Below are 26,655 nucleotides of genomic sequence, written 5' to 3' on the forward strand. Positions count from 1 at the left end.
ATTACAAATTAAGTACAATCCAGCTTCTAGAGTTTTTCCACCCAAAGTTGATGTTATACTCCACACACACACACACACACACACACACAATTTCTATTCCACAGTGTAGAGTATTTCTGAATGCAATTAACTCATTTATTAGTCATCTATTACTAACAAGGAGGCACTCTCCAATTTTATTTTGGTAAATAAAGTTGCATAATATTAAAAATATCTGTTTGCATTTGAAAAAGATTCCAGTGCTGCAACATTACATAATTTCACATGAAATATTTTTTTCTGAAGTTCATTTGACTGTAAAGTTATTTTGCAGTGACAATTACAATGCAAAGTACTTTCTGTACAGAGCATATAAACTTTTCTTTGCATCTGAAATTCACAACTATTTCAATATAATGACTTCCCCCCCAGGAAATTGCCTTGGAAAAGTGTTCTAGCATCTCCTTTTTTCTATTTGGTGAACCAACTTGGTTTTGGTTAAAGAGCAATTCGGGCACAATAGTGTTTTAACTTGCAAGGTAATACTCCTTTATTGAGCTGGTAGAACTCCACAAGCTGGATGATATCAGTAAATCTGGTGTGACCATCATCCAGTGTATAGAATAGCTTTCCATCATCTTCCAGCTGTAAAAGGGGAAAAAAACAAAAAATAACAAGACACTATTGAGCTACAGTGTTTGTCAGACATTCAAAATATGTACATTGTTGATTTTTAATGAAATCAGGCCTTGTGACATCTTTGTGTAGATTCATGCTCCTGAGTTATTTATAGTCTGTGGGGAAGGGGAAAAGCTTAGTGTTCATTCATAGCAAATTCAGAAGTGACCAGTAGAAAAGTAGTGCATTCTCTAACTTCTTGTCAATTTTAGGTAAATGCATAAGGTAAAAGGAAGCAACATTAGGCCATGAAAATTGCTAACATCAGCCTATTATGCCTTTGCTTTTATTCAGAAAGAACATCTGATGATAGCACATGCAAAGATTTAATTGGAACCATAAAAACCTTGAGCCTTCATAAAACAAGAAATCTGAATTTAGGCATACTCTCTTTCTCTCCAAAGAGGTGTCATATTAGAACTACTTTTTGCCCTACGCTCGTTATACTCAATTTTCTGTGTACCTAATATATTTTGTGTAGCAGCGGGTGGCTGTATATTCATAGTTACTTTTGTGCATTGACGTAGCCTTTGTTGCAGAAGGTGCTTCCAGGCAGGAGCCTTCTACTGTTGGTTACCACGATGGTGGCAGCACAGTAATATGTTCATTGCTGCCGGAGGCAGCAACAGGGGAGCAGGAGGAGAGGGAAAAAGAGAGAGAGACTCCTGCTGCTCCAGATAGCCATGTGTATACTAGCACGCTAACCACAGGAAAAAAGAGAGGGAGGAGAATACCCACTGTAAGGTTACCTTGGCTAACTTTAAAATCCATACACACACACACACACACACACACACACACACACACACACAAAAAGATTTACAGGGAATATTTCCAATTTTAAACTATTACAAATGAATAGCCCCATAATTTGCATCACCTAATTAATTCTTAAACTAATTCTTTGGCTAATAGAATATCCTCAATCAGCAGAAAAGGGAATCTGAAGCCCTGGTACTAAAACATTTGATACTTAACAGTAATATTGATCAATTAATGAAAGAAGGCAATTTATCGACAGTGGATAGTAGTGCACAAAAGAAGCCTCTAAAATGGTGATCACATTGCAGCAGCAGTTACTGCAGCACAGAGGAAAGATGTAACCATCCTTCTGGGATGGATAAAATTGGTTCTCTTACCTGTAATTAAGGTTTCTCAGTGTAAGCAGCAATTGCACTGGCCACAACTACTGGGTTATCCTACCCATTCTAAGTCTGGAGGCAGCTTCTAAGTTCCTTTTTTTCAGATTTCACCAGTCCAGGACAAACACTACTAGGTAAGGAAGTGTTAACATATGTCACACTACGGGTCTGATTATGCCTATTTTCCAGCAAGAAATATGAAGATACACAGTCATCCATGGGACTCTACGCATGCATACAACTATCATGCCAACATGATAGACATTGCAGAGCTGAAACATTCAGGAGAGCAGAGGCATTTGTTAATCAGGAATTAAAATGTAACAATGTTTTTTGTTATTCCCAAACCGATGTTTGCCTTGAACTGAATTGCATGAATATTTCCTCAAGGGAAACACAGCTCTTCAGCAGATTAATGAGGAAACCATAGTGTCCAAGAATCTGACATGTTCAGCATGTTTGCAAGGTTGTTATTCTGAATGATCAAGTTTTTATTAGAAGATGATTGTCCGAGAACTAGTGTAATTGTATCCCCTTCCTCTCTCAACTTGAACAGCTGAATAGCCATTAGCTTTCTAGACATTAGAAGAGCAGAATATATGGTGATTAATTGATAGTGGTGGCCCAGAGTCAAAGCATAAATTGGGAATGGAACATACAGCAGTGAAGGATTTATTTTTTTAAAGGAACATTCAAACATTTTCATAGATGGTGCATCTCAAAGAGAAATTGTCTCCTACCATTTCCCCTTCCAACTTTCCAATCACACATCCATTTGTGATCGTGCAACATCCCCGCATGAATTGCTAAATAAATTGCTAATATTGGAGAAGCTGGAGAAATGCTGCTCTACGTCCATTAAATACAGGAACTCATTTGATGTGTTCTCTCAGATCTGGCAGGCTAGAGGCCTTGTGCAAAAGCAGACATTATTAACAGATCAATTTAAGTTTCACTCATCTAAAACTTGGCAAAAACCTCCAATCCTTTGGGGATCTGAAGAACCTGAAGCAGAATTCCTGACTTTAGTGATCTGTGGGAACTGGGCTGATTGTATCATTTTTTACACAAATGAAACAGTTTTTTCCCCCCAGATACCTGGAAAAAGCTGAGGTGAGGAATTAGTTTGGAGGGACAAGTACCCCTTGTCTAGGATTACTAGGCCATACATTTGCCCATGCATGTCATCCTTCCTTCTAAGCAATTAATTAATGGAGATGCTGGAGCCATCAGAATTTGATGGGGAAAATAATTGTTTAAAAAATAGATGCCAACTCCTTTCCAAATCTATTTTGTGAAAGTGAAGCATGCCATCCTTCGGACAGGTGTGGGATTAAAATAATCATGTGTTTTAGGGAAATGTCTTAAAAAAAAAAATCACCAAAGTCTCAGGCCCCTGCTCCATCCACTGAGATCAATATCTTCCTACACAGAAAGCACTCTTGGCACAGGTATAAGAAGGAGGGATCAATATTTGGAATGGATGAGAATTTTAGAATATTGTCCTTTTGGACCGATTTTCATGAGGATCGGTTTCTTGTGCTCTCTCTTTCTGGCTTGAATTGTTCTGATTTACACTATTTTTTCTAGTGACTGCGGAATAGGATAAACTGCTTTGCCTTTTTTACTTTTCGTTTTAAGAGAATCTTGTTTGGATTGAAGTGATGTAGACAAAGGTTCCTCAATTTCCAAAATGGTATGAATAAATGTGATGAGATCTTCCAGATCATCCTATGGACAAGTTGGCCTGACTCTTGACTGCGAATGCTACCAAGCAGATATTTCCTCTTCCTCCACCAGGGATCCTATTTCAGGAGAGAAAGGTTTTAGCAGCCATAAAGGATGAACAATACTTGTATTTTTTGCACAGTGCTTCTGTTTGGCAGAGCAACCTGCAGAGGTACAGGAGAAATTACTGGCTTTTTGAGGAGGGAAGAAGAGTCATCTCTGGGTCAGAGGGAAGGGGAACTTTCTAAAGAGTAACTGAAGTTTCCTGCACAGGAGAAGTTAAAGAACTAGGGGCCTGTTTCCTGGTAGGGGAAAGAGGAGGTAGTCTCTGAAGTTGGCAAGTCAAAGGGGTGCCATCCTGATGGGACTGAATCATTCAGTTTTCGTATGGAATCTAAGAAGCTGTTTCAACTCTATTCCATCTGATCTAAGGACAGATAGAAATAACTGGATACGGAGGTACATCGTCAGTGGCCCTGACTATAGAGAACACAGGGTGGGTCCAAAGAGGAAAGACACTGGTGCCAAGAGTCATGTCCTTGAACTATTTAGGCCAGAGATACCACCACCCCAGCTGGCCAAGCAGTGCAAAACTGTGGACATTTTTCTCCTGGCACTGACTTTGCTTAATGGTTCACAATGCTTAAGGGGTTACGGGCTGGTTTTCAAGCACCTAGATCAGATTTACTGAATCCCCTGAAGTGTTTCAGCTCCATTGTGCAGCAAAGAGGAAGGTTTCTAGGATGCTGGCTACAGGAGCAGGGTGAAGCACAGAAATACCAAATGGTGGCCCTCTGAAATCTCTCACTGGAGCCACTGAGCACCAGTGAGTCAAGGGAAAGAGCATTTGGGGAAGTGCCCAGTCCTGCAGAATAGAAGAATCCCCTGAAAAAACCAACAGGGGAAGCTAATTATCAAGAGGCCTGGAGATTGTGTGTAGAAGACAGTCTGGGAGGGACATTCTTTTTGGAAAGAGAAATAGTAGCTGTGGCTCCTAGATAAATGCAAAGCACTAGGGCTAAAGCAGGCATTGAAAATATATTTCAACAAGGCAGGATGGAAAGAAAGTGGAAGAACTTTAATACCGCCTCCAGAGTCAGTGGAATGGATGGGATTACCCCACTGTCATGTCAAGAGCATCACATGCTATGTAATTGCTTTCACTGAGAAAGTAATGGAAATATGGCTGTACTTCAGTAAACCCACAAGAGATTTCAAGATTAACCCCAGGTAATTGATCAATTTTAACCAAAAAGTGAATGTACACTGAGGAAGAGTGAGAATACCTATCCACCCTACTGGCCCTTGTACATAGATACACCAAGGCAACATGAGGCAGGAAATGGGGCCTCTGAGGCTGGATGGAATCTGGGGGACACTTTAGGATATTAAAAATACTAATATTGTAAAATTGCAATGGGTTATGCCAGATATGCTATGTAAGGTATCTGCAAAAATGTTATAATTTGCCACGTATTATAATCTCTTTAATGTGTTTGTATCACCTTTGTATTGTAACTTATCTCGATGGTATGTCTGTATTCCAAACTTGTGCTGTGCATCTGGGTGACACCCCCAGACAGGTTGGCATTAGCACTGCCTACCCTGCTTGACAACCCATTCAGGGACATCAGCTATACAATTGACCCATTGAGAGAAGGCAAGGGATACACCTGATGACTCAGCAAGGCATGCAGGGGCATGCTTATGAACAGAACTCTAAGGCTTCCAGGCCACATGCTAGGCAGCTTGTGTTTGGAACAAAGGAGATCAAGCTGCATGGCAAAAGATGATAAAAGGCAGCTGCACCTTCTGCTTTTTGTCTTAATTCCTGCTTCTTACCTCTGGAAGAACTTTGCAACAAACAAAGCTCTGAACAAAGGACTCAATGACCCATCATTCCATCTGTTACAGAAGGACTTTCAAGGCAGCAAACTCACCAATACTGCTAGGAACCTGATAGACTGTGATGTTTTTGTATGTATGTGACTGCTTTACCATTTAGCATCTCTCTTCTTGTTGTTCCTTTTTTCTTTATAATAAACCTTTAGTTTTAGACACTAAAGGATTGGCTGGCAGTGTGGTGTTTTGGGTAAGATCCAAACCTATACTGACCTGGTAACATGGCTGACCCTTTGGGATCAGGAGAACATTTTATATATGTGAGCAGAGTTTTTTAAATAACTACTCATTGTACTGGACCTAGGTGCTGACTGGGAGCTTCTTGATAATCAGTGTGGGGGATCAGAAGGGTCACAGGGCACTGAATCAAAAAGACTGGGCCCTGAGACATGAAGGAAGCTGCTCTGAACAGAGGGAGTGCCTGTGGCTAAGATTTCTAACCTAGGTGGGTCCATCTAACCGAAATTTAAGGAAAAAAGGTGTGGGGTCAGGAAGCTGAGAGGCATTCGAAAATAAAACATTTTCATCCCATAAGAGGTGTTTCTATTTAGTTTGAAAAATAGACTTGCCCTCATCTTAGGACAGCTCACACAAAACCCAAACAATATTGCCAAATCTTATAACAAATTAAACAGCAAGTTCCATAAAATGTTTAATTCTATCTATGCAGGGTTGTTGTAACTGTGTTGGTCCCAGGATATTAGAGACACAAGGTGGTGAGATAATAGCTTTTGTTGGATCAAACTTCCGTTGGTGAGAGACAAGTTTTTCTAAGCCTTTCTAGTGTCTAATACTGTAGTACCAATATCTACCATCTTCCATATACCAGAAAAAATATCTTCAAAAGTATGGCACACTATTATGCCTGTTCAATTATATACAAATTAACAAGTGTTACTTACTGGTACAATTTGAAAGTGCTTTATTTTTAGTCCATGGCTCATTGACAATACAAACGTTTTGGGGTTACTTTGGCTATCCCGTACCAAGAAAACCCTAGGGAGAGAGATTAGGAATTTTCAAAGTAAGCTCATGTTGAATTGTTAGAAATTTTTTGTAGCTTTCCGATGAACACTGTAATGAATTGCAAACACAGTATCAACATCAAAAATAATTCAACCAATTTTGTACCAAAGTTTAATTTCAAGAGTTCTGCTTTAAATCTTTATATGTTTTGAGAAAATATCAGAATTGGAAATACAAGCTTTAAAATAGTCTATTTCATCAAATACTGTCTCATGTGAAAAAAATGCATCTACACAATGATAGATATAAAGTATTTAAAGTTAACAGCTGCTGTATGTCAATGTCTAGGTGTAGCTCTTTATCACAGACATAAAAACATGTGTAAGAGTTTGCACTTTTAGCAAAGTTTTGACCAAGATCTTGACAGCTACCAAAAATCACAAATTATACAGGGATAGAATGCTAAGAATTGGCAGCCTGTGATTTTTCACATTGGAATTGTAAAAACTTATTTATTTTTATCAGAAGAAGCCACAGGCACCAAATCACCAGTAGATTGACATATGGAAATTTTACCTTAGAAAGTACTTCAGAGTGAAGGAGAACATTTCAGTTTCTATATTCAATAGTCCACTTGATACATTGCTACTTGTTTCTTTAAATCTTCCAATAGTATGGCTGGAAATTTCAAAGGACGCTAAGGGAATTAAGCACCTTACTCCCATTAAAATCAATGGAATTTGGGCATCTAATTCCCTTAAGGGCTTTTGAAAATCCCAATCTATGTGAGTGTTGCTCATATGGCATAAGAGCAAATGCATATAAGATTGCTAACTTTGCAAGCTGTTGGTTCAATGGAAAGTTTATAGGAGATATGGTACAAGACTTTATGCTGGCCAGATTGTTACAACTGGCAAATATATGCATACAACAAACATTAACATCTGTAGAGCAGGAAAATTCCCCATTCAGAATCAAACTCTCAAGCTTACAAGTTACTGGTTGTTTTATTGCAAGAGCTCAAGTAAAATATTCTTAACTATCAACAGACCCAGTCTTAGTTGGGCTGTTCGAAGATTTGAAATGCCATTCGAGACCAGTTTTTCTGACAGCCATTGTCCTGGGCACTATTGCAGCTGGGGGGATTTTGCAGCAGTATTGGCAATAGGAACTGCTATGCAGAAAGGATGGAATAGCACCTGGCATAGCCGTGTCCTCTGCTGCTTCAATTAATCCTTAGGTTCGAGGCTGGAATATGTACAGAGGAGAATAGCTTAAAGATATAGAACAAAGCAGTTGCTACAGTTGGAGTGGAGACAATCTGGACTGGATGAATTATACAGAACTGAGAGAGGGGTAACCACTCCCAAAAAAAAGGGGGGGGGGGAATGAAGAAAGAATCCATTGAAGGAGAAATCCACATGGATAGAGAAAATGAGTGGCTGCCTTTTATAGTCACCAATAGAATGAGAAATAGTCTTCTATCCTCCCCATGCACATGCTGGCAGGGTGTAAGGGTAGTGAGCAACTGGACCCCCCCCCCACACACACACACACCCTCTATCAGACAATTACATGCAAAGGAGAGGCTGTTAGGGAAAGGAAAGTTGTGTGGGAAAAGAGGATGATAGGAAGCTTATAGGGCCCTTCATTGGCTCATATAGGCCTCCAAACTGCTACACATTAATGTAAATCCCCAATGTATAGGTATTGTTATAATAACCATTAAGGAGGATTTATCTAGGGTTAGCAATTCTGAAGTCCTTGATCATTTTATATTAAAATAAACTAAAATTCACCAGGATGACCTCAGAACCCTCATGCTCGGCTCATTTGGAGACATGTCCATGGGGAGAAAAAAAAATACATATATTGGCAACTATGCATATATTATACCAGTAAAAGTAGCTAATTGGGTTTAAATGAGTTATATAGAGTGATGAATATACTTAGACTTTTCTAAAAAGCTCTCCCACACCATCTAGTGGCCTAAAAATAATCTCTTTGCCCTTTCCAGGGCTGTGCAAAAAAGTTTTCAGGCTATGGTTAGATCCCATGCATAAATCATATGGTATTTTATAATTCAAACATTAACATTAAGGACGGGCAAACTGGTCTGGAAAACATACAAACAATTTCATTATTTGAGCATGGCACTTTACAGATATTCAAAATAAGGCCCCCATCCTAAGCAGCCTACTGTCCAAATTAAACATTATGGGTAATTACATCAGACCACAAGAGAAGAGGCTGGAAAGGAGGATCATGACTCAGCCAACGCATTCATATTCATAATTTAATTTTAGGGCACATCATAAGGCCTACTCATTTCAGCAGCCTTGTCTCTTTGTTATTGGGCCTCATCCTTTGTTTTGTTAATTATTTATTTTTTAAAACTAGTTAAAGCCTTTCCTAACTCTGTTTTCATGTTAAGTGTGGATTATTTCCTATTAGATGATGGTGTCCCTCAACCCTAAGCTATCCTTGTGCATGCTTTAGGAGCTTTTAAAGCTTACATAATGAACGAACAAACAAAAGTATCCAGGGATATAGTTTTTGACACACACCTAAAACCCATCATCCTCCCCCATTAAGCCCACCCTATATCTAAAAACCATCAACCCCACCCCCCGACCTACACACACACACACACACACACACACACACACACACACGTACCTTGGGTGCCAAAGCCCAAATAACCCTGATTTGTAAGAAGTTCCCCGCTTGACCAGATGCATACTGAACTGGGCTCTTTGATGACGATGATGACAACGATATTACCCTTTCCATGCATCAGAAGCCTAGTTTTTTTAATTCCTGACTGTCAGCAATTTATTAACTAAAAAGCCTTCAAATAGCCACTAAGAGTCAAATATCATAACCAGAATCTCGCTGCAGCTTCTGCCATGCTTTAAAGCAAATATCATTGCTTAAAATTTAGTAGATCCAAAATGAAACATCCCAGAGTATGTATTCTCTCTCTACATACATACATAAATACACACACACACCCCCCATCAGTCATAAAATGTATTTTATTTATTTGTTGCATTTCCTAAGCTCCACAGAGAAACTAACAAACATGTAAACTTGGATTAAAAGTAAAATAGCCCCAAATGCTTTTAAAATTATTATTGCACTACTTCACCTAAACTTGGCATGTAGTAGAACTTGGGGAAAAAAACAGCATAGACACATGCAGTGCTCACAGACAAACTTTCCAGAAAATAGACAAGTTAGTAAAATTACTGGAGATTAGATCTGTGACTCATTAGTATTCCCTTCATCCCCTGAGAAAGCAGTTGTACCATGATGAGTCTCAAAAAATGCTTTAAAATTGTTGCTATCTGTAATTAGATTCAGCACTCTCTTCAAGTGATGGCACCATTATCAGCCTGCTGCAGTTCCTTTACATAATAGCCCTTGTTAAACTATTAACTTTCCTCTTTTATAAGCCAGTATGAACACTGTTTATCAGGACACATACTAGAACAGCAGCCTATTATCTGTTTGCATCTACATAGTGGGTTTCATTGCCTGGAACACTTATCTTTGAATTGACACCCACCAAGGCTCTGCATAAGGAATGGAGAATTTTGCCTGATACATGTGCAAGACTATACAGATAGAACATCTTATTACTCTCATGCAAAGCCTCTACATTAAAGGTGGTAGTTCATTTTTTCAGACAACTAAGCAAGTGAAACATTTGTCACATACTGTATTATCGGTGCCATTACCGCTAATGTCTAGTATACAATTTGGGCAGATATATCCGTGTTCAATACAAGCTGCCAGTCCATGGATTACAGGTTCTACCAGTTTCTAATAATTCTAGACAGTCTATTCAACAAGATCCCTCCCACCAAACTACAATGCACATCTCTCTATAGACACCAGGGTATTATCACACACTAACATTGTACAGAGGTAACTTTGGGTCATTTTCTAGGCTCAAATGCTCTTTGCTCCCCAATCCACTGTTTCTTTTAATTTTTTCATTTAAAAAGCAAGTTTTGCAACTTTAAATCTGCATACCTCAGAAACATTACTTGCTGGGTACATTACTAGAAATCTTACTTCCCTTTATTAGACCAGCTGCTAATATCATTGCAGTGAACAGAATTCAAGGAGGATGGAGCTCTTGGTTTTGCAGCTGAGATTCAGAGCTCCACAATGGAAAATGTTTTTAGCACTGTGAGCCACTTTTTGTGCAGCCCTTTCTGACAGATATAGGAAACTGTGTTAAATCAGTGATCTAAAGGGGTTTCCAATAGCATTATTCTGAGCTCCAGAAAGATTTGAAGTGGTGGCCCAATCTAATAGGTTAGATGGATGATAAGAGTTCATATCTGGAAGGCCAGCAGGGAGGCCAAAATAAGAGGGGAACTTACACAGATGAATTATGGGGCTTAGGAAGCCCTAAACTTTAAAAAAAGGTACCACAAAATGCAACTGTATTACAGCAAGGCAGGAGAAGAGATTTGGAAGCAATCAAATATTAAAATTTGGACAAATAAATATGAAATATACATTATCTTTGTACTTTTTTTCAGAGAATAAATATTTTAAATATTTAAAGTATATCATTAGAAGACTAAATGACTCATCCTGAAGTTCAACATTTACTCTCTCTCAATTACTTTCAAATCCGAGGTTGAGTTTCTAGCACTGGCAGTTGGAAGAATCCATTTGTAATTTGTAAACTGCGCACAGATGGTATGAAAGCCAAGCAATGTTTTCTGAGTCATCACTAGTAAGAGATGCTGGAATCCAATTTTAGGCCCTGATCTTACAGTTGACAGTGTAGATGACAGACTGTTGTGCCAATCCAGAGCCCATTGATTTCAACATGGCTCTGTGCAAATGCAGCAGTCCATCCACTCAACTGCAGGATCGGAGCTTTAGAGCACTATTTTATTGTTCAAGAAAGATCCCTAATGCAATCCAACTCGTTCTCCCATAGCTCAAATAATATGAATGTTTTTATTTTATTTCCATTAAGCAGATATCACGACACAAACCCTTCAATAAGCAAATAATGTTTCTATGTAGTTATTTTTCTGACCATAACTACAACCCAAAAAAGTTAAGAAAAGAAATCAGCTTACCCATCTACAAGTCCTTGCTGTAAAATAAGTCGTTGAGCTTCATCCCTAGAGATTTTATGGTGAAACCACAGTTGTGTTCTATGTATAGCTGGAAAAATAAAGATCATTGTTTTAATAAAATTGTTTTATCAAACATTATTGCGTCTCTTCTGGGGCTGTAAATGAATTCACACATACCTACACTGGATGTGGCACTTTGAGAAGTGGTAGGACTTCCATGTGTGTTGAGTCGTAAACACCCTTTTCTCTGAGTGGAAGAGAAAAAAAATTCATGTGTCGAAGCTTTTTGTGTGAAAATAAAATTAGAAAAAATACTTTGAAAAAGTAAAGGTGTTTATACCCGCCATGCTAACCCTTCTTCAACTGCAACTGAAAGGGCTTCTGTTGGATTTTCAATAACTCTGCTTCTATGTCCTGAGAAGTCCATTGCTACCAAGGAATTTTCTGAAATGCTCCTCTGGGGGAAAAAAAGAGGGGAATTCAGATTTTTGGGAGGGGGAGGGGGGAACGCACCTTATTTTGAAACTTTATGTTTTGCCAGTTGTGTTTCAAATTTTTGCAAGGTTTTCTCCTCTCAACCAAGATTTGTTTCACTTTGGACAACATTTGTAGTTCTAATTCTCTTCAAGGGAGACTATCCAGCTGAACTAAGGTTTGGCCAGTTGGCAAGATAAATGTGGGAGGAAGGAGAAGGTAATGGCTACTTAGTATCGTAAGACTTATAATGTGTCTTATTTTTGCATCACTGCAACCAATAGTACCTGGTCTGAAGATGCTTAAGGTACTGAAGACTGGTCCTCACCAGCTATAGCTAAGGTTGTGGATCTAAACTATCTCAACTTACTATTTATGGCTAGTTACGATGGTTGTCATGGGACACTGGACAAAAAAACTTTTGCTCTGCTTACTTCAAATGATAGCCTCCATCCACCAAAAAAGCCACAGGTCTGAACTGGAGTATGTGGTCTCACCAATGCTATAAAACTAGATCCTTACAAAATAACTGTACTCACACATGCTGAGAAGTAATTTCAACTTCCCTGAAACTCAAATACTGTTACCAAAAACACACACACACACAAAACCACCACACCCATTGAACCATTTCCAAAGGACTAAAAATTTCCAAGACAATTCTGTAATATTCCATCACTGATCTGTAACTCAAATACATTAAGAGAGAGGGTAAGTCCATCAAAGATGCAATTTCCTTTTCAATGGCCACACTGAATAGAGTTATTAAAGAAAACTGCAAATCATTAAAAAACAACGCAACCTTTTTGATGGTTAAATCATACACTGATGTGACTACTACAGTACAGTTGTGAAAATATAGCTTTTCCAAGGACCCATCTAAATTTAAGAGTGGGTATATGATGGGCCTACCTACTATTACAGCTTTTGAAAACGGCTAAACACGCACTGCTTAATATAATTTGGTATTCACAATGCAGACCTCTTTCAAACATAACAGTGCTATTCAACTCAATGAGCTCAGTTCCATGTGAATGGGTAGGCTGAGATGAGGTATGGGAAAGAAGAGAGATTATTCCATTCAGGAAGCCCACATTACTACACAAGTAGGAAAGCCTATTAAACTCCACACTTCAGCATGGACTCATCTGTGTCCAATGCTGTGGACATAGTATGGCCAGCCTGTACAGGCTGAAGTTAACCATATTTAGGCAAGAATTTTTCTGCTAGTGCTCAAAGAGCCAAAGAGCCTTATTTTTCTGAGACATCAAGCCGTTCTGGAATAGAGGATACCAATAACAATCTTATTTTGTCTTGTGTGGCTTTGGCACTTTCCTTTCTGTTCAAAAGCCCTTTACAACACCCCTAAAACCAGGAGGGGAAATTGAGATGCTCTTCAGACCCTTGGAGAAAGATTCTTATACTCTACTTTGTTTCTCCCCCATCTCTTTCCCCTCCCCCCATGCCATTTAAATTCAACCAAAATTGCTAAATACTTGGGGTATGTGTGACTGTACACTAGGCTTCACAGTCTAAACTTCCAATAGAAGTTTTTGTGGGACTGCTAAGAGAAATTGAGTAATGTTAGTTTGTATGCCTTCACTGATTGTAAGATCTACTTCGGTGCTTTTTGTTAAACTCCTGGCTGTTATGAAGGAGCATAAACACAGTACATGCAAGTTCTTGTATAAAATATTCTGAGGGTCAGGTTTGCAAAAGGGAAGTAATTTAATGTTTCATGTAACTGAGTAAACATGGATTCATGGACAAGGAAGACTCAAAGTTGGCACAAGCATTTGTATCTTAGGCACTCAGGTTTATAAATTGAGCTTGATACTAAGTACAGTAGCTCCACAACAACCATTGGTGGGCACTGGGATATAAATAAATAGAAAAACCCCTATCCTTCTATAATTTGAAGCAATGTGTAGAGCACAAAAAGATATGCCTGTGCAGTTAAAGCTTCCTAACCAAAAATATCTAGCCTTAAAATAGTCCTATTCGGTTACAACCCTAGAAAGATTACTTTAGAACTCAGCGTAGAAGAGATTTCAATAATAGGTATTAGGACAGCCTACTCCTATCAAAAACATTTAATTACAATTACTTCATCAGAGATCACAACTGAGTAACTTCAAATCCTGGGGCCATACCCTGAGCTGAAGATCGGGCCAATGAATTACAATCTGCTTAAACTTTTACAAGAGGTGCAAACAAGGACTGGATAAAAGGCGATGTTTGGATAAAAGGGGAGTTTAGAGAATGGGATCTGCATTGCTGAAACTGCTGTGAATTATGATTCAGGGATGTGAGAAATTAACTGCTTTCTGTACTGAGAATATTCTGCATATTCAATCTCAGTTTGATCATTTATATTCGTCATTTTTCAAGAGTGCTGCTGGACTGATTGGTGAATTGCTTAATATTCCGTAGCTCAAGCATGATGCAAATACAGGGCTAGATTCTCTCCTGCACCAAGAGCCACTTGGCACAGAAAGAGACACAGTGGGAGTGCATGGAATCAGTAAAGGCTCAACCTCCAGCTCCAATGTCAATAAGGGCAGCTGACCATTGTTCCGAAAGATTTTGGTAAGTGCTCACATGCTTAAAGTTAAGCACACGCATAAACGTTTCTAGGATCACAGACATGGGTTACATTGCTTCTGCCATAGGTTCCATTTTAAGTAGTTTACTTGCTCAATAAATTATTACAGTACATACCATAGGTGATATAGTCAGAGAACTGCAGCCACCTCTACCTTGATATGGTTGCATGTAATTCTGATACAGCTGCATTCCATACTAAAACCAAAAAAACAATATACCTTATCACTATTAAGTTATTGTGGGGATTTTAGTAGTACCACCTTGAAGTATTAAATAAAAATTATACAGGAGCTCCTGAATACTATACAATGAATTTCATTTAGAAAGATTTTGATTTTTATTAGCTTAATTACATTAATTTAAAAATAGAACTGCCTGCACAGACAATAGGAATCCTTGCCTTAGAAATAGATTTTTCATTATGGTTTTCTGACACTACATTTAAAGAGAATTCTCTAAGTACAAAACTGGAATGTATAAATTTTGATCCCTCAAACACAAAGTTGGCCAGAATGAGTAAATGGCTACAGTTTTCATTTTCTTAAGAAATAACTTACATGTATGTTAATTCTAGCCATTTATAGGCACTATATGACCCATTCTGCCTACCTTGCCACTAAAAGCAGACTCTTTCTACCACTCAAATAAGTTCTTGCATCATAAATCGGGGACAGCACCAGTAGCAGCAGTGCCAGCTTTTTCAACTGTACTGGAAATTCAGTGTCTATCTTCTTTATTGAGAGAAGTCAAAAAGAGCCCACAGTGTACAAAATTAAGGATTTTTATTACACTGAAACCTACAAGTAACCTTTGCTTCTCTAGTTCAGAATATAAAAGCATTTAACATAGTAAATTACTAGCAAGAAATTAACTTCACAGAAGATTTTACCTTAAGTAATCTAATTGCTGTCATCCAGCAGGTCCTACTCTGCTCATCATCTGCACAAAGCTGCTTCAGGTCTCTGGCTCCTCCTGCTTTGTTAGGCTAGAAGGCCACAGCACATTGTTTAGCATTAATGCATATCTTGCAGATAATACCTGTTGAAATAAAAGCCACTAATTCTCCTATTTTATAATAGACAGCTGAATCTTTTTTTAAAATCTTATCGAAACTTAAGCTTACCTAAGAACTGTAGCTTGCTTTAGCATATATCTATCAAAATATTAAGCCTGTACCTTAAAGCAGAATCCATAGTTTGCTGGTGTTCCAGACATCTTTTTGCCTGCCAAAGACATATACATATCACTACTGCTGAATTCACTGAAAAACTGCAGATGCCTTGGTTCCTGAAAGGAAAAGCAATATAAAACAATTAGCCCTTTTTACTTTATTATAAACCAATGAAGGAAATAATAAATAACTATATGAAAAACAGAAAATATAAATATTTATACAGTAAATTTAAACACATGATAAATATATCTCTTGGAAATACACTACAATCCATATTAAAAAAATAGATCTATCTATGCTAAAAATACATCCCTATCAACCACTCAGGTTTGCATGTGCCTAGGCCCTTACCATCAGTCAAGTTATGTGCTTTCCATCTATGAGGCTTATATACATCTGATCCAATCAGATTTGCATGCACCCAACCCTATTAATCAGGTTAGTTTGCACCTGGCCTCCATCAATAAGGTTTGTGCACAATGCATAAATTTTCATATATAATATGAACAATGGCCAAAATATAGCCCTCAATCAAAAATTAAAACCTTCCCTGTTGCATCGTATCTCCTCAAGTCCTAACTTCCGAACAATCTTTGTGTTGATAGATAGTAGTTTTTGAGATATCACTCAACAGTGAAAAGCAAACCTTGCAAGAAAAATATTCAGGCGGAGCCTAAATCCTAACTATTAAAAATGCATGAGGAGAAACCAAAACCACACTACATAGAAAATTAAAAGGGTATAAAAAACTAACCTGGTGTGAAATGTCACACCAACTGGCCACATACTTTTAGAGAAACAGGAATTTTTACTCCATTTTAAAACACAAACTTGACTGCATAATGTGATGATTATCTCGTCATCCAGCATTTCCTTGTGAAGAGGCTGAGTGGAGGAATTGTTTGTTTTGAAGGGAGCTGCTTGTTCCTTTTTTTTTGGGGGGGGGGGGGGGGGGGGGAGGGAGCGAGAGGGAGAGACTGTATAGCCATCTTAAATTACATTCTGTGCATGTGCCCCAAGATACAATAATAGCATTCCTCTTGTAAATAAAAATACCAAACACATTGCTTGAGGAAGTTTACAAAAATTAAACTTGCAATTTACCTTTACAAGGAAATTAACAGTAAGTTAGGAAAAGTATAATAAAAAGAGTAAGTTACACAGAACATCTTCAGGGAGAGAAACACTGAGCGCTTCCCCTTTTAGCCAGACAGCCTCTTTAAATACTAATAACTACACTCATCTGAAGCTCTTATCTTGTTCCAAATGGCAGCCTGATACTGTGACAGTAGAAGTTGAACTGACTGAAGAAATCCAGAAAAAGGTCACTGAACATTCTACCTGCTGCAGCAGAGGAAAATGCCCAAAACTAGACAAAGCCAAAAAGCAAACTTTCAGTTTTCTGTGAGAAAAATATGTAGCACCAGTGAACTGATTTCTGGAAAAGCATACATGAGATATAAGCCATAATGCTTAATGATTCATTACATCTTAAAATGTAACAACTTTTGAAGTCACTTTGCAGTTTATTTTGAATTCCCTTGTTTAAAAACACATCAGAAGAAAACAACATATTTTAGCAATTACTGTCCAGTCCCATTCTAAATATTAATTCCTTTCCCCAAGTTGAAACCAGTCAAGTTTCTTTTGTTTGCTTCTTTGTGTCCTCAATTAAATGAGGACAGCTGTGGAAATACTTTGACAGCTAACACAGAAGTTCAGACTAACAAAATCTTTATTCTAAGTGGGTTACATAAAAGTTCTCATCTCCAAAGCACCTTGTTTAACAGAGGTGTCAATAGTTATGCTTCCAGTACAGACAAAAAAAATTTAACAAGAAAAGCAGGGAGGAGGTATGGATACAGAGGGTCATGATAAAAATTGAGGCGCTCTAAAAAATTTCCTACAAATTATTTTTCCGCAAATTTTCTCCTTTCATTTGCTTAAAAATAAATAAATGCTCTGAAAGACAGGTCCAAATAGTACATTCAGGAACAACAGTTAACATTTGCTTATGTTCTCACCCTTCAGAATTCTCAGCTAGTAGACCTGAAATGCAGAATTTATTTTTAAAGAGCTCTGGTGTTGCCTGACTGAAAAATAAATTTAAATTAATATATTCAGAATGAACCAGATTTGTTAGGCCAGAGTACTCAGGTTTATACAAGAGATTCTAATTTATTCTGAAGCCCTGTTCTTATATATCCTTACTCCCACCAATCACGTTTTATCCTTAGAATGAACATTTGAACAGGAAATTGGGAAGCAAGGTTTTTTCCTTTAATTACCATGGATTGAAATAAAATTAGGTTAAAACTACTGCAAATGAAAATACACGCTTGCCCTATGCTTATTGTTCTCTGTCATATTTTAGACTTACCTTTGATGCCCCTTTAGTGGAAAAATACAGGCCAGATCTTCTCAAAAGAAAGTATAATTTTTTCCATGATGATTTCTTCCCCTGCTCCTTTGCATGCAAATAACCATGAATTTCAGGATATGTGCTGGAACTTAGGAACATCTGAAACAAAATATTGCATATCCACCTGAAGCCAGCTCTCTCTTCTATTAACATACTATTCAACAGTTTTGCCAACATTATACTAAAATTTAAATGTTTAAATGGTGAAAATACACACTTCAAAAATGGAAAATTATACACATGCCTCAAAACAGTGGGACCATCTACTTACAACAGCATAAAAGACACTGAACAAAGTTTCTGGTAACTAAAGGAGGAGGTTAATCCTTCAAAGATCCATCAGAAATTTAGAGAAGGCAATAAACAACACCATATAAAATATAAAACCCAAGTTCTTGCACCCTGAAAGAAAGAACAGCCTTCTACAAAACTTGAAGAGTTCAGATAGATATTCATGGCAGTAGTTTGTAAGTTTAATTTAAAATAATGCTCTAGGGTATTTTGTTTGTTTTTGTTCTGTTTTTAAAAGTGGTGGGTTAATGCCATATCTCCCAATTCTAACTCCTGCCAGCTGAAAAACCACTGGAAAGGAAACAAGGTTATAAGAGGTAGGCACATGCCATCATTTTGGGGTGAGGGAGCATATCACCACTTCTACACACAACCCCTCTCTCTACCACACAAAAACCCAAACATGCACACTTTGAGCACTGACTGAAAATTAAAGTACGCATAAAGTGACCCTGAAATCAAAGCTAAATTTCAAACCCTGAGGAGAAGAGCCTTCCTCCTAGAGAAAAAAAAATTTAGCTGCATTATTTTGCAAATACATTAGGCAGAAATATTCCAAGTCCTTGACAAGGTAAAAATTTGTTATTCCCTAGGATAGTTTGCAGATATCTACACAGTATGTTACCACAACGTTCTGTGCCAACGTGACACTATAGTTTTACAAACATTGAAGCCACAGAGAAGCAAACACCATTTATTATGAGGGAATTGGCCTTTAATAGACAGATAAAGGTACATATACTCCATAAAGAGCATTCCTTATTAGTTCAATGCACTGCCCTTGCTATTTGTATTGAATTTTCTAAAGGAACATATCACGCCTTTTGAAAATTTGACAGAATGCCCAAGAAATTGTATCAGATACTGGAACACTTCTTAATTCAACCCAAGAAACAGATTCAGCTCCAGGCCAGGGGTTCTCAATCCATTTCCCTCATATAAATCTCTCATCTTGGAGTTCTTTGTGGAGTCCCTGCAAGGGGTGGGGTCATGTGGCGGGTGAGCACAGGGGTTACTCATCTGACCCCCCAGCTTCTCCCCCCACCCCAAATTTCCCCACCAGTTGTTGTCTTGGCCCATCAGGATAAGCCGCTGGTAGGCTGGGACACTTCGTTTACTTAAGTTTACCTCCATGCCTGTGGACGCTCGAGGTAGACAAACCGTCTCGGCCCACCAGCGGTTTATCCTGATGGCCCGGGAGCCAAAGTTTGCCAACCCCGAATTATAGGATCGGTTTATCATAGAATCATAGAATATCAGGGTTGGAAGGGACCTCAGGAGGTCATCTAGTCCAACCCCCTGCTCAAAGCAGGACCATCCCAGCCAGAGCTTTGTCAAGCCGGGCCTTAAAAACCTCCAAGGAAGGAGACTCCACCACCTCCCTAGGTAATGCATTCCAGTGCTTCACCACCCTCCTAGTGAAATAGTGTTTCCTAATATCCAACCTAGACCTCCCCCACTGCAACTTGAGACCATTGCTCCTTGTTCTGTCATCTGCCCCCACTGAGAACAGCCGACCTCCATCCTCTTTGGAACCCCCTTTCAGGTAGTTGAAAGCAGCTATCAAATCCCCCCTCATTCTTCTCTTCTGCAGACTAAACAATCCCAGTTCCCTCAGCCTCTCCTCATAAGTCATGTGCTCCAGACCCCTAATCATTTTTGTTGCCCTCCGCTGGACTCTTTCCAATTTTTCCATATCCTTCTTGTAGTGTGGGGCCCAAAACTGGACACACAACTCCAGATGAGGCCTCACCAATGTCGAATAAAGGGGAACGATCACGTTCCTCGATCTGCTGGCAATGCCCCTACTTATACAGCCCAAAATGCCGTTAGCCTTCTTGGCAACAAGAGCACACTGTTGACTCATATCCAGCTTCTCGTCCACTGTGACCCCTAGGTCCTTTTCTGCAGAACTGCTACCTAGCCATTTGGTCCCTAGTCTGTAGCTGTGCATGGGATTCTTCCGTCCTAAGTGCAGGACTCTGCACTTGTCCTTGTTGAACCTCATCAGGTTTTTTTTTGGCCCAATCCTCTAATTTGTCTAGGTCCCTCTGTATCCGATCCCTACCCTCTAGTGTATCTACCACGCCTCCCAGTTTAGTGTCATCTGCAAACTTGCTGAGAGTGCAGTCCACACCATCCTCCAGATCATTAATACAGACAACAAACAAAACCGGCCCCAGGACCGACCCCTGAGGCACTCCGCTCGAAACCGGCTGCCAACTAGACATGGAGCCATTGATCACTACCCGTTGAGCCCGACGATCTAGCCAGCTTTCTATCCACCTTACAGTCCATTCATCCAGCTCATACTTCTTTAACTTGCCGGCAAGAATACTGTGGGAGACCGTATCAAAAGCTTTGCTAAAGTCAAGAAATAACACATCCACTGCTTTCCCCTCATCCACAGAGCCAGTTATCTCATCATAGAAGGCAATTAGGTTAGTCAGGCACGACTTCCCCTTGGTGAATCCATGCTGACTGTTCCTGATCACTTTCCTCTTCTCTAAGTGTTTCATAATTGATTCCTTGAGGATCTGCTCCATGATTTTTCCAGGGACTGAGGTGAGGCTGACTGGCCTGTAGTTCCCCGGATCCTCCTTCTTCCCTTTTTTAAAGATGGGCACTACATTAGCCTTTTTCCAGTCATCCGGGACCTCCCCCGATCGCCATGAGTTTTCAAAAATAATGGCTAATGGCTCTGCAATCTCATCCACCAACTCCTTTAGCACCCTCGGATGCAGCGCATCCGGTCCCATGGACTTGTGCACATCCAGTTTTTCTAAATAGTCCCGAACCACTTCTTTCTCCACAGAGGGCTGGTCACCTTCTCCCCATACTGTGCTGCCCAGTGCAGCAGTCTGGGAGCTGACCTTGTTCGTGAAGACCGAGGCAAAAAAATCATTGAGTACATTAGCTTTTTCCACATCATTGGTCACTAGGTTGCCTTCCTCATTCAGTAAGAGGCCCACACTTTCCTTGACTTTCTTCTTGTTGCTAACATACCTGAAGAAACCCTTCTTGTTACTCTTAACATCTCTTTATGAATGGGTCATAAAAAATTTCCATTTTTACTTATCCATCTTTGGGGGGGGTCGGCTTATAATTGAGTATATACGGTATGTTCTCCTAACAACATAGTAATTTGTCTTATACACTATAACCATGATCCTGTAAAGTCTTAAGCAGACATGTAACTTTATGCACTCTGCAGCATATTGTGTATCAGAAACTCATGTTCTGAAGCAATATTACATTTATTCTATCATGCAATACCCTTCATTCCCACATATTTACACCCTCATAAACACACACAGCAATAAATACTGAAATAAAATTATTGTTTTCTATGATGGTTATTTCAGGATGTGTTTTTTTTGTGTGGCAATCTCCACACCATGGGCCTGGACTATGCACAATGTTTTCTAGGCCGTCAGGTCAGAACCACCTTCCCCTCCTGTGTGGAAAGGAAAGGAGAATGCTGTAGCTAGCTGTAGTGGCTCATCTCCCTGGCTCCAGAGTCTTGGCAGTTGTGCTTTTCTCCAAGCTGTCTAGCTGATGAACTTGTATTTCTGGCGCTCCCTGCTCACTGTCTGAATGTTGGACGCCTGTTGTAGCATCCCAGCAATAGGATGGCTTCATGTCACAGAGCAAGAAGCATGCACTAAAACTGGAAATAAGGAGTAAATTTTTAATGGTGAGAGTAATTAGCCATTGGAACAGTTCACCAAGGGTCACGGTGGATTCTCCATCACTGACAATTTTTAAATAAAGATTAGATTTTTTTCTGCAAATTATTTTGGGGAAGTTCAATGGCCTGTGTTATACAGGAGGTCAGACTAGATCATCACGATGGCCTCTTCTGAGCTTAGAATCTGTAAGCTATGAGCCAATTAACTTCCTCTTGTAGGGAAAGCTGGAGACAAAAAGTTGCAGGCAGAATCCAGGAGAGCAGGAAGACAGAACAAAGTATCAGGCACCTGGTTGCAGAAAAATGGCTAATCCCACGGAAATATGCTAAATTCTTATGGCTACAGAATCACTGAGCCCACAGAGCCTTGAATTATATTAGAGCAGTTTGTATCTCAGAGCTATTGTTCCAGCCTTGCTACAGATTCAGACAGGCACATTGCTTTAATTACCATTCTCTTCATTTTTCTGAGATTTGCCCGATGGCCGTAAGAGCTAAACACACATTTTAAATGAAAAGGAAAGATTGTGGAGCACAATACTCCAGCAAAGGTCAAATTCTTCAGTAAAATTTTTTTTTGCCCACAGAATTGCAGAATACACAGGGTCCTCTATGTCAATAGTCCCATCAACAGGACTATTCATGCACAGAACAGTCTCAGAATCAGGGCCTAGAGCTGCTTATGTGAACAGTTTTCCAGCATTGCTCACAGCTGAAGGGACCAACATCTCCATTGCAATGTAGGCACTGTTCCACAATACAGCTCCATTTCAGCAGCCATAAGTGATATTTATTATGCAAGAGTGCACTTGAAGGAGGCATAAAAATTCTGATTAGTGAAAAGAAGGAAACGCTAATTTTGCTTTCTTATTGCTTTTGGTTTTGAACATTGCTTGATGAGCCCACAAATATCAAATAATGCGGGCTTCTAGAAGCAAGAAGTTTGAGGCAAAGACGTGCTAATCTCAACTTGAAAGTGTCTGAGATATTATCAAGGCAAAGAAGATTTTACGGCACATGACAAAGAGGAAGATGAATAACGTAAACATACAAATACATTATTTTTCAGGCACATGTGATAGTGAATAAAAAGACTATATTAAAGCTGTAATTTAATCCTACAGACCAATTTCAAAGGGAGGCTTTAGGAGAGTTTGAAAGAGTTGCACTGCAGCAGTGCTGTGGTATAGACTCTTACAACAGTGACAGAAGGGATTCTTCAGTAGCTGCAGTAAATCCACCTCTCAAAGGCAGTAGCTAGGTCAACAGAAGAATTCTTAAGTCATCCTAGCATTGTCTACTCTGGGGCTTACATGCCTGAATGATACAGCTAGGTCAATCTAACTTTCTAGTACAGGCCAGCTGTTGATTTTCTTCATGGAGATTGTGGAGAAGAATCTCTCTCCCCTCCTTTCCCTACTAGCTCTTAATTTTAGTACCTTTGCCCATTTTGTCTGAAGAGTCAATTAATGGCTCCTAAACCCCATAAGACCCCCCCCCCATTTTAGTATCCTTCTACCTATCCTCTCACTAGGAAGATACGCATGACAAAGTGATAACCAAAACATCATTCCTTGAACAGCAGGCCAACGTTGCTGAAAGCAATACAAAGCTCTGCTTTAACAATCAACATTGCACCCATACTAGTGTTATCAGTTTAAAGTAGTTCACAACAACATTACTTGTAATGAGGCATGACTAAATCATCTGTTTTTTTTCTTCCCAGGATAGCAAAAGATTGCATGGCAAGACACATCGTGACTAACAGCATCAGACAAAATCATTACTGCCACGATGAAAGAATACTGAAAATCCTAGACAATGAGAAGAATAACCTGCTCTTCAGGTTATGGAGTTGTAAAAGATAGTAGGATGGATAAACATATTCTGATGAAAATCCAACCAAGTTAAGACCAAAGTTTATTACAGCTGGAAGAAATCATCAATGACAAAGAAAAGCTTTATTAGGGAGCCAAGTATCATTGGATAAAAAGTACAGAAAATTAGAGGATTCCTCTCAAAAAAAGGATGGGTTGGTTACATAACATGCAGTAATATTCAATTTATTTTACTCTATAGGGATGAGATATGATAGGATTTATAGCAAATGAACTGTAAATATCATTGGTGTAAAATGTCATTGTGTATTACAGATTCTAGTATACAACAGTATCAGACATTTATAGCTTGGTTTGGACATCATAAAGCCTATGTAAAGAGAAATTAATTCAGCAGATGACAGGAGGGTGCAAACTCAAATGTCTGAAATGAACATAAAAACCAAGGAAGAGGAAAGTTAGAAGAGGTGGATGTTCTTGCGTAAGAACATCTAGGCCTAAAGTTACGTTTCCCATTATATAAACTTATTCATACATATCCCCGAAACTTACAGTGAAACATCTGAAGTGCTAGAAGTGTTAACAGTGCCCTTAAAGTTAGATGCACCATCTTGCTTCTTGAGCAGAGACCCTGACTCTCACAGAAATGGGATGAAGATTAATTTAAGAGAAAGCCAGCTTCTTTTGTTAACTTTCAGATTTGAATTAGAGCCTTTTTGTACCCCGTTTTGTATCCAGTTTGTACCCAGACTGCTTTTAAATTTCTACTTAATTGCTCAGATTTTAACTCAGTCCCATAAAATCAAATTTGGTGTTGAAAGCTTCCGTATTGCTCCATGTGTGTTACTATTGGTCAATATTTAAGAATTGCCTCCAAAAATGTTCCAATAAATTTGTGAGCATGCCCTCTTGCAAGCAAATTGGTGATAATGCAGACACAAATGGGGGGTTATATGTGCACATTTAGCATACAAGTTGTGGGTATATTTTGGAAATATCTTTGAAAATTACTAACTGAAAAATAACATTTTGGACTTAGTTATATTATAGGCAGAGCTGGTAGCACAGTAAACAGGTGAAGTTGCCTAACGACTCCCATTATAAAGCCCAGTTTTCAGTTGCTTCAAACTTTGCCAAAAACTTTATTTGCCTCAGGCGGAATATTTTTGGAACCTTTCTGCAAAAGTAGTTCATCAATTTCACCGAACAAGGTTATGGAAAAATATATTGGTTTGCCCATCTTAAAACCATTTCACCATGTTTGTTGCAAAGTTATAATGCCTTCATTCTTTGGAGCAGGGAAGTGAAATTTGGCAGGAAGTCACCTTTGCTGTTCCCATGGAAAACCAGCCCAGATTTGGCCAGGTTATAAACAGAGTTGGGTGGAAAGAGGTTTTCCCATTCTGCATTGAGGCAAAACCAAGCCCTATCAAAAATGTTTATGAAAAACCAGAAAGACACCCCAAAAAGCTAACATTCTGGTGAACAGTGACATGGGATGTCAAAGTTGCTGCTCTGGCTGATTCAGAGCAGGGACTTGAACCTGGGTCTCCTACATTCCAAGTGAGTGTCCTATCCACTGGGCTTTTAGCTAATCATCTCTCTCCCCATCCCCTGAGAAACTTTTCCACAAAAAGTTTAGGTTCTGACAAAGTAGCATTTTCTGAAAACAAATGTTTTGTCAAATAACTCCCAGCTACCTCCGTTTATAAATCTTGGAGAGGGGGCGGGGGGAAACACAGCTCACACATGCTCAGTAGAGACTTGACAAGTGAACTTTCCAGATTCCATCTGAACTGGGCATGCTCCAGCCCCAAGCTGCAGAGTGGTAAGCAGGATTTTCCCTGCAATTGCCACTCCTGGATGCTGCAGCACCAAGCATCAGAACTGAGACCAGGGAGACTGACATGCAATGCTCCCCCTGCTGGTGCCCAGGCAGTATGGCAGCCTGTCTGGAACACAGAGGGGACAGAAGGCAGTGGGGAGGGCAGTGAAGAAAGTAGATTGGGATAAGGAAGTGAGGTGGGTTGAGAAGAGACTGGGAGTGGGAGGTCAAGGAGACTGGATGTAGGAGCCAGGGTGGGGGAGACGGAGATCAAACGAGGAGCAAGGGGTAGTGGGGACAGACTGGGGCAAAGAGCCTAGGAGGGAGACTAGGAATGAAAGCCAAGATTGGGGATAAAGGAGACTAAGGCTCTGCTGAGGAGCCCAGAGCAGGAGATGGGGACTGGAGTGAGGAGCACAGAGGAGTGAGAAATAGGAATGAGACAAGGAGCTGTGGGTGATAAGGGGGAGAAAAGAGGACAGGGCAAAAGGGGTCAGGTTTGAGGGGAGATTCTTCAAGATTCCAGAGTCTCAACATTTCTCTATTGTCAGCAAATATCTGTGAAACCCTCTGGCAAAGTGTATGTTTCATCCTGCTCTAGTGGCTAGCCCACAAAGGATGACAGCTTACTGTTGGTATCAGTAACTTCATTAGCTCTACTAGCAAAGGTCTGTGAAGTGGATCTAAAGGCTCAAACCTGCTGATGTCCCATGTGGCTATTCCCATAGAATTAATTTTCTGTTTTTCAGTTTGTTTGTTTTTTAAACCTCAGAAATTACACACACACACACACACACACACACACACACACACACACACACACA

At 39.4% G+C, this 26,655-nt stretch overlaps 1 protein-coding gene across 1 annotated transcript in view; it reads right to left on the minus strand.

Moving 5' to 3' along the window:
- Positions 1 to 408: 408 nt before the first annotated feature.
- Positions 409 to 26,655, minus strand: part of GRB14 (growth factor receptor bound protein 14) — a 65,678-nt gene continuing 39,431 nt past the window's right edge. Inside the window, exons 5-13 of the mRNA XM_024204704.2 lie at positions 18,145 to 18,285; positions 15,767 to 15,877; positions 15,480 to 15,575; positions 14,705 to 14,785; positions 11,850 to 11,966; positions 11,687 to 11,756; positions 11,510 to 11,597; positions 6,332 to 6,425; positions 409 to 624 (exon numbers count right to left, since the gene is read on the minus strand). Of these exons, the coding sequence (XP_024060472.1) occupies positions 478 to 624; positions 6,332 to 6,425; positions 11,510 to 11,597; positions 11,687 to 11,756; positions 11,850 to 11,966; positions 14,705 to 14,785; positions 15,480 to 15,575; positions 15,767 to 15,877; positions 18,145 to 18,285 (945 nt within the window). The 3' untranslated portion in view covers positions 409 to 477. The remainder of the gene's footprint in view (positions 625 to 6,331; positions 6,426 to 11,509; positions 11,598 to 11,686; positions 11,757 to 11,849; positions 11,967 to 14,704; positions 14,786 to 15,479; positions 15,576 to 15,766; positions 15,878 to 18,144; positions 18,286 to 26,655) is intronic.

The sequence above is a fragment of the Terrapene carolina genome, unplaced genomic scaffold (genome assembly GCF_002925995.2).
Source record: "Terrapene carolina triunguis isolate 2854851 unplaced genomic scaffold, T_m_triunguis-2.0 Scaffold62, whole genome shotgun sequence".
Lineage (NCBI taxonomy): Eukaryota > Metazoa > Chordata > Testudines > Emydidae > Terrapene > Terrapene triunguis.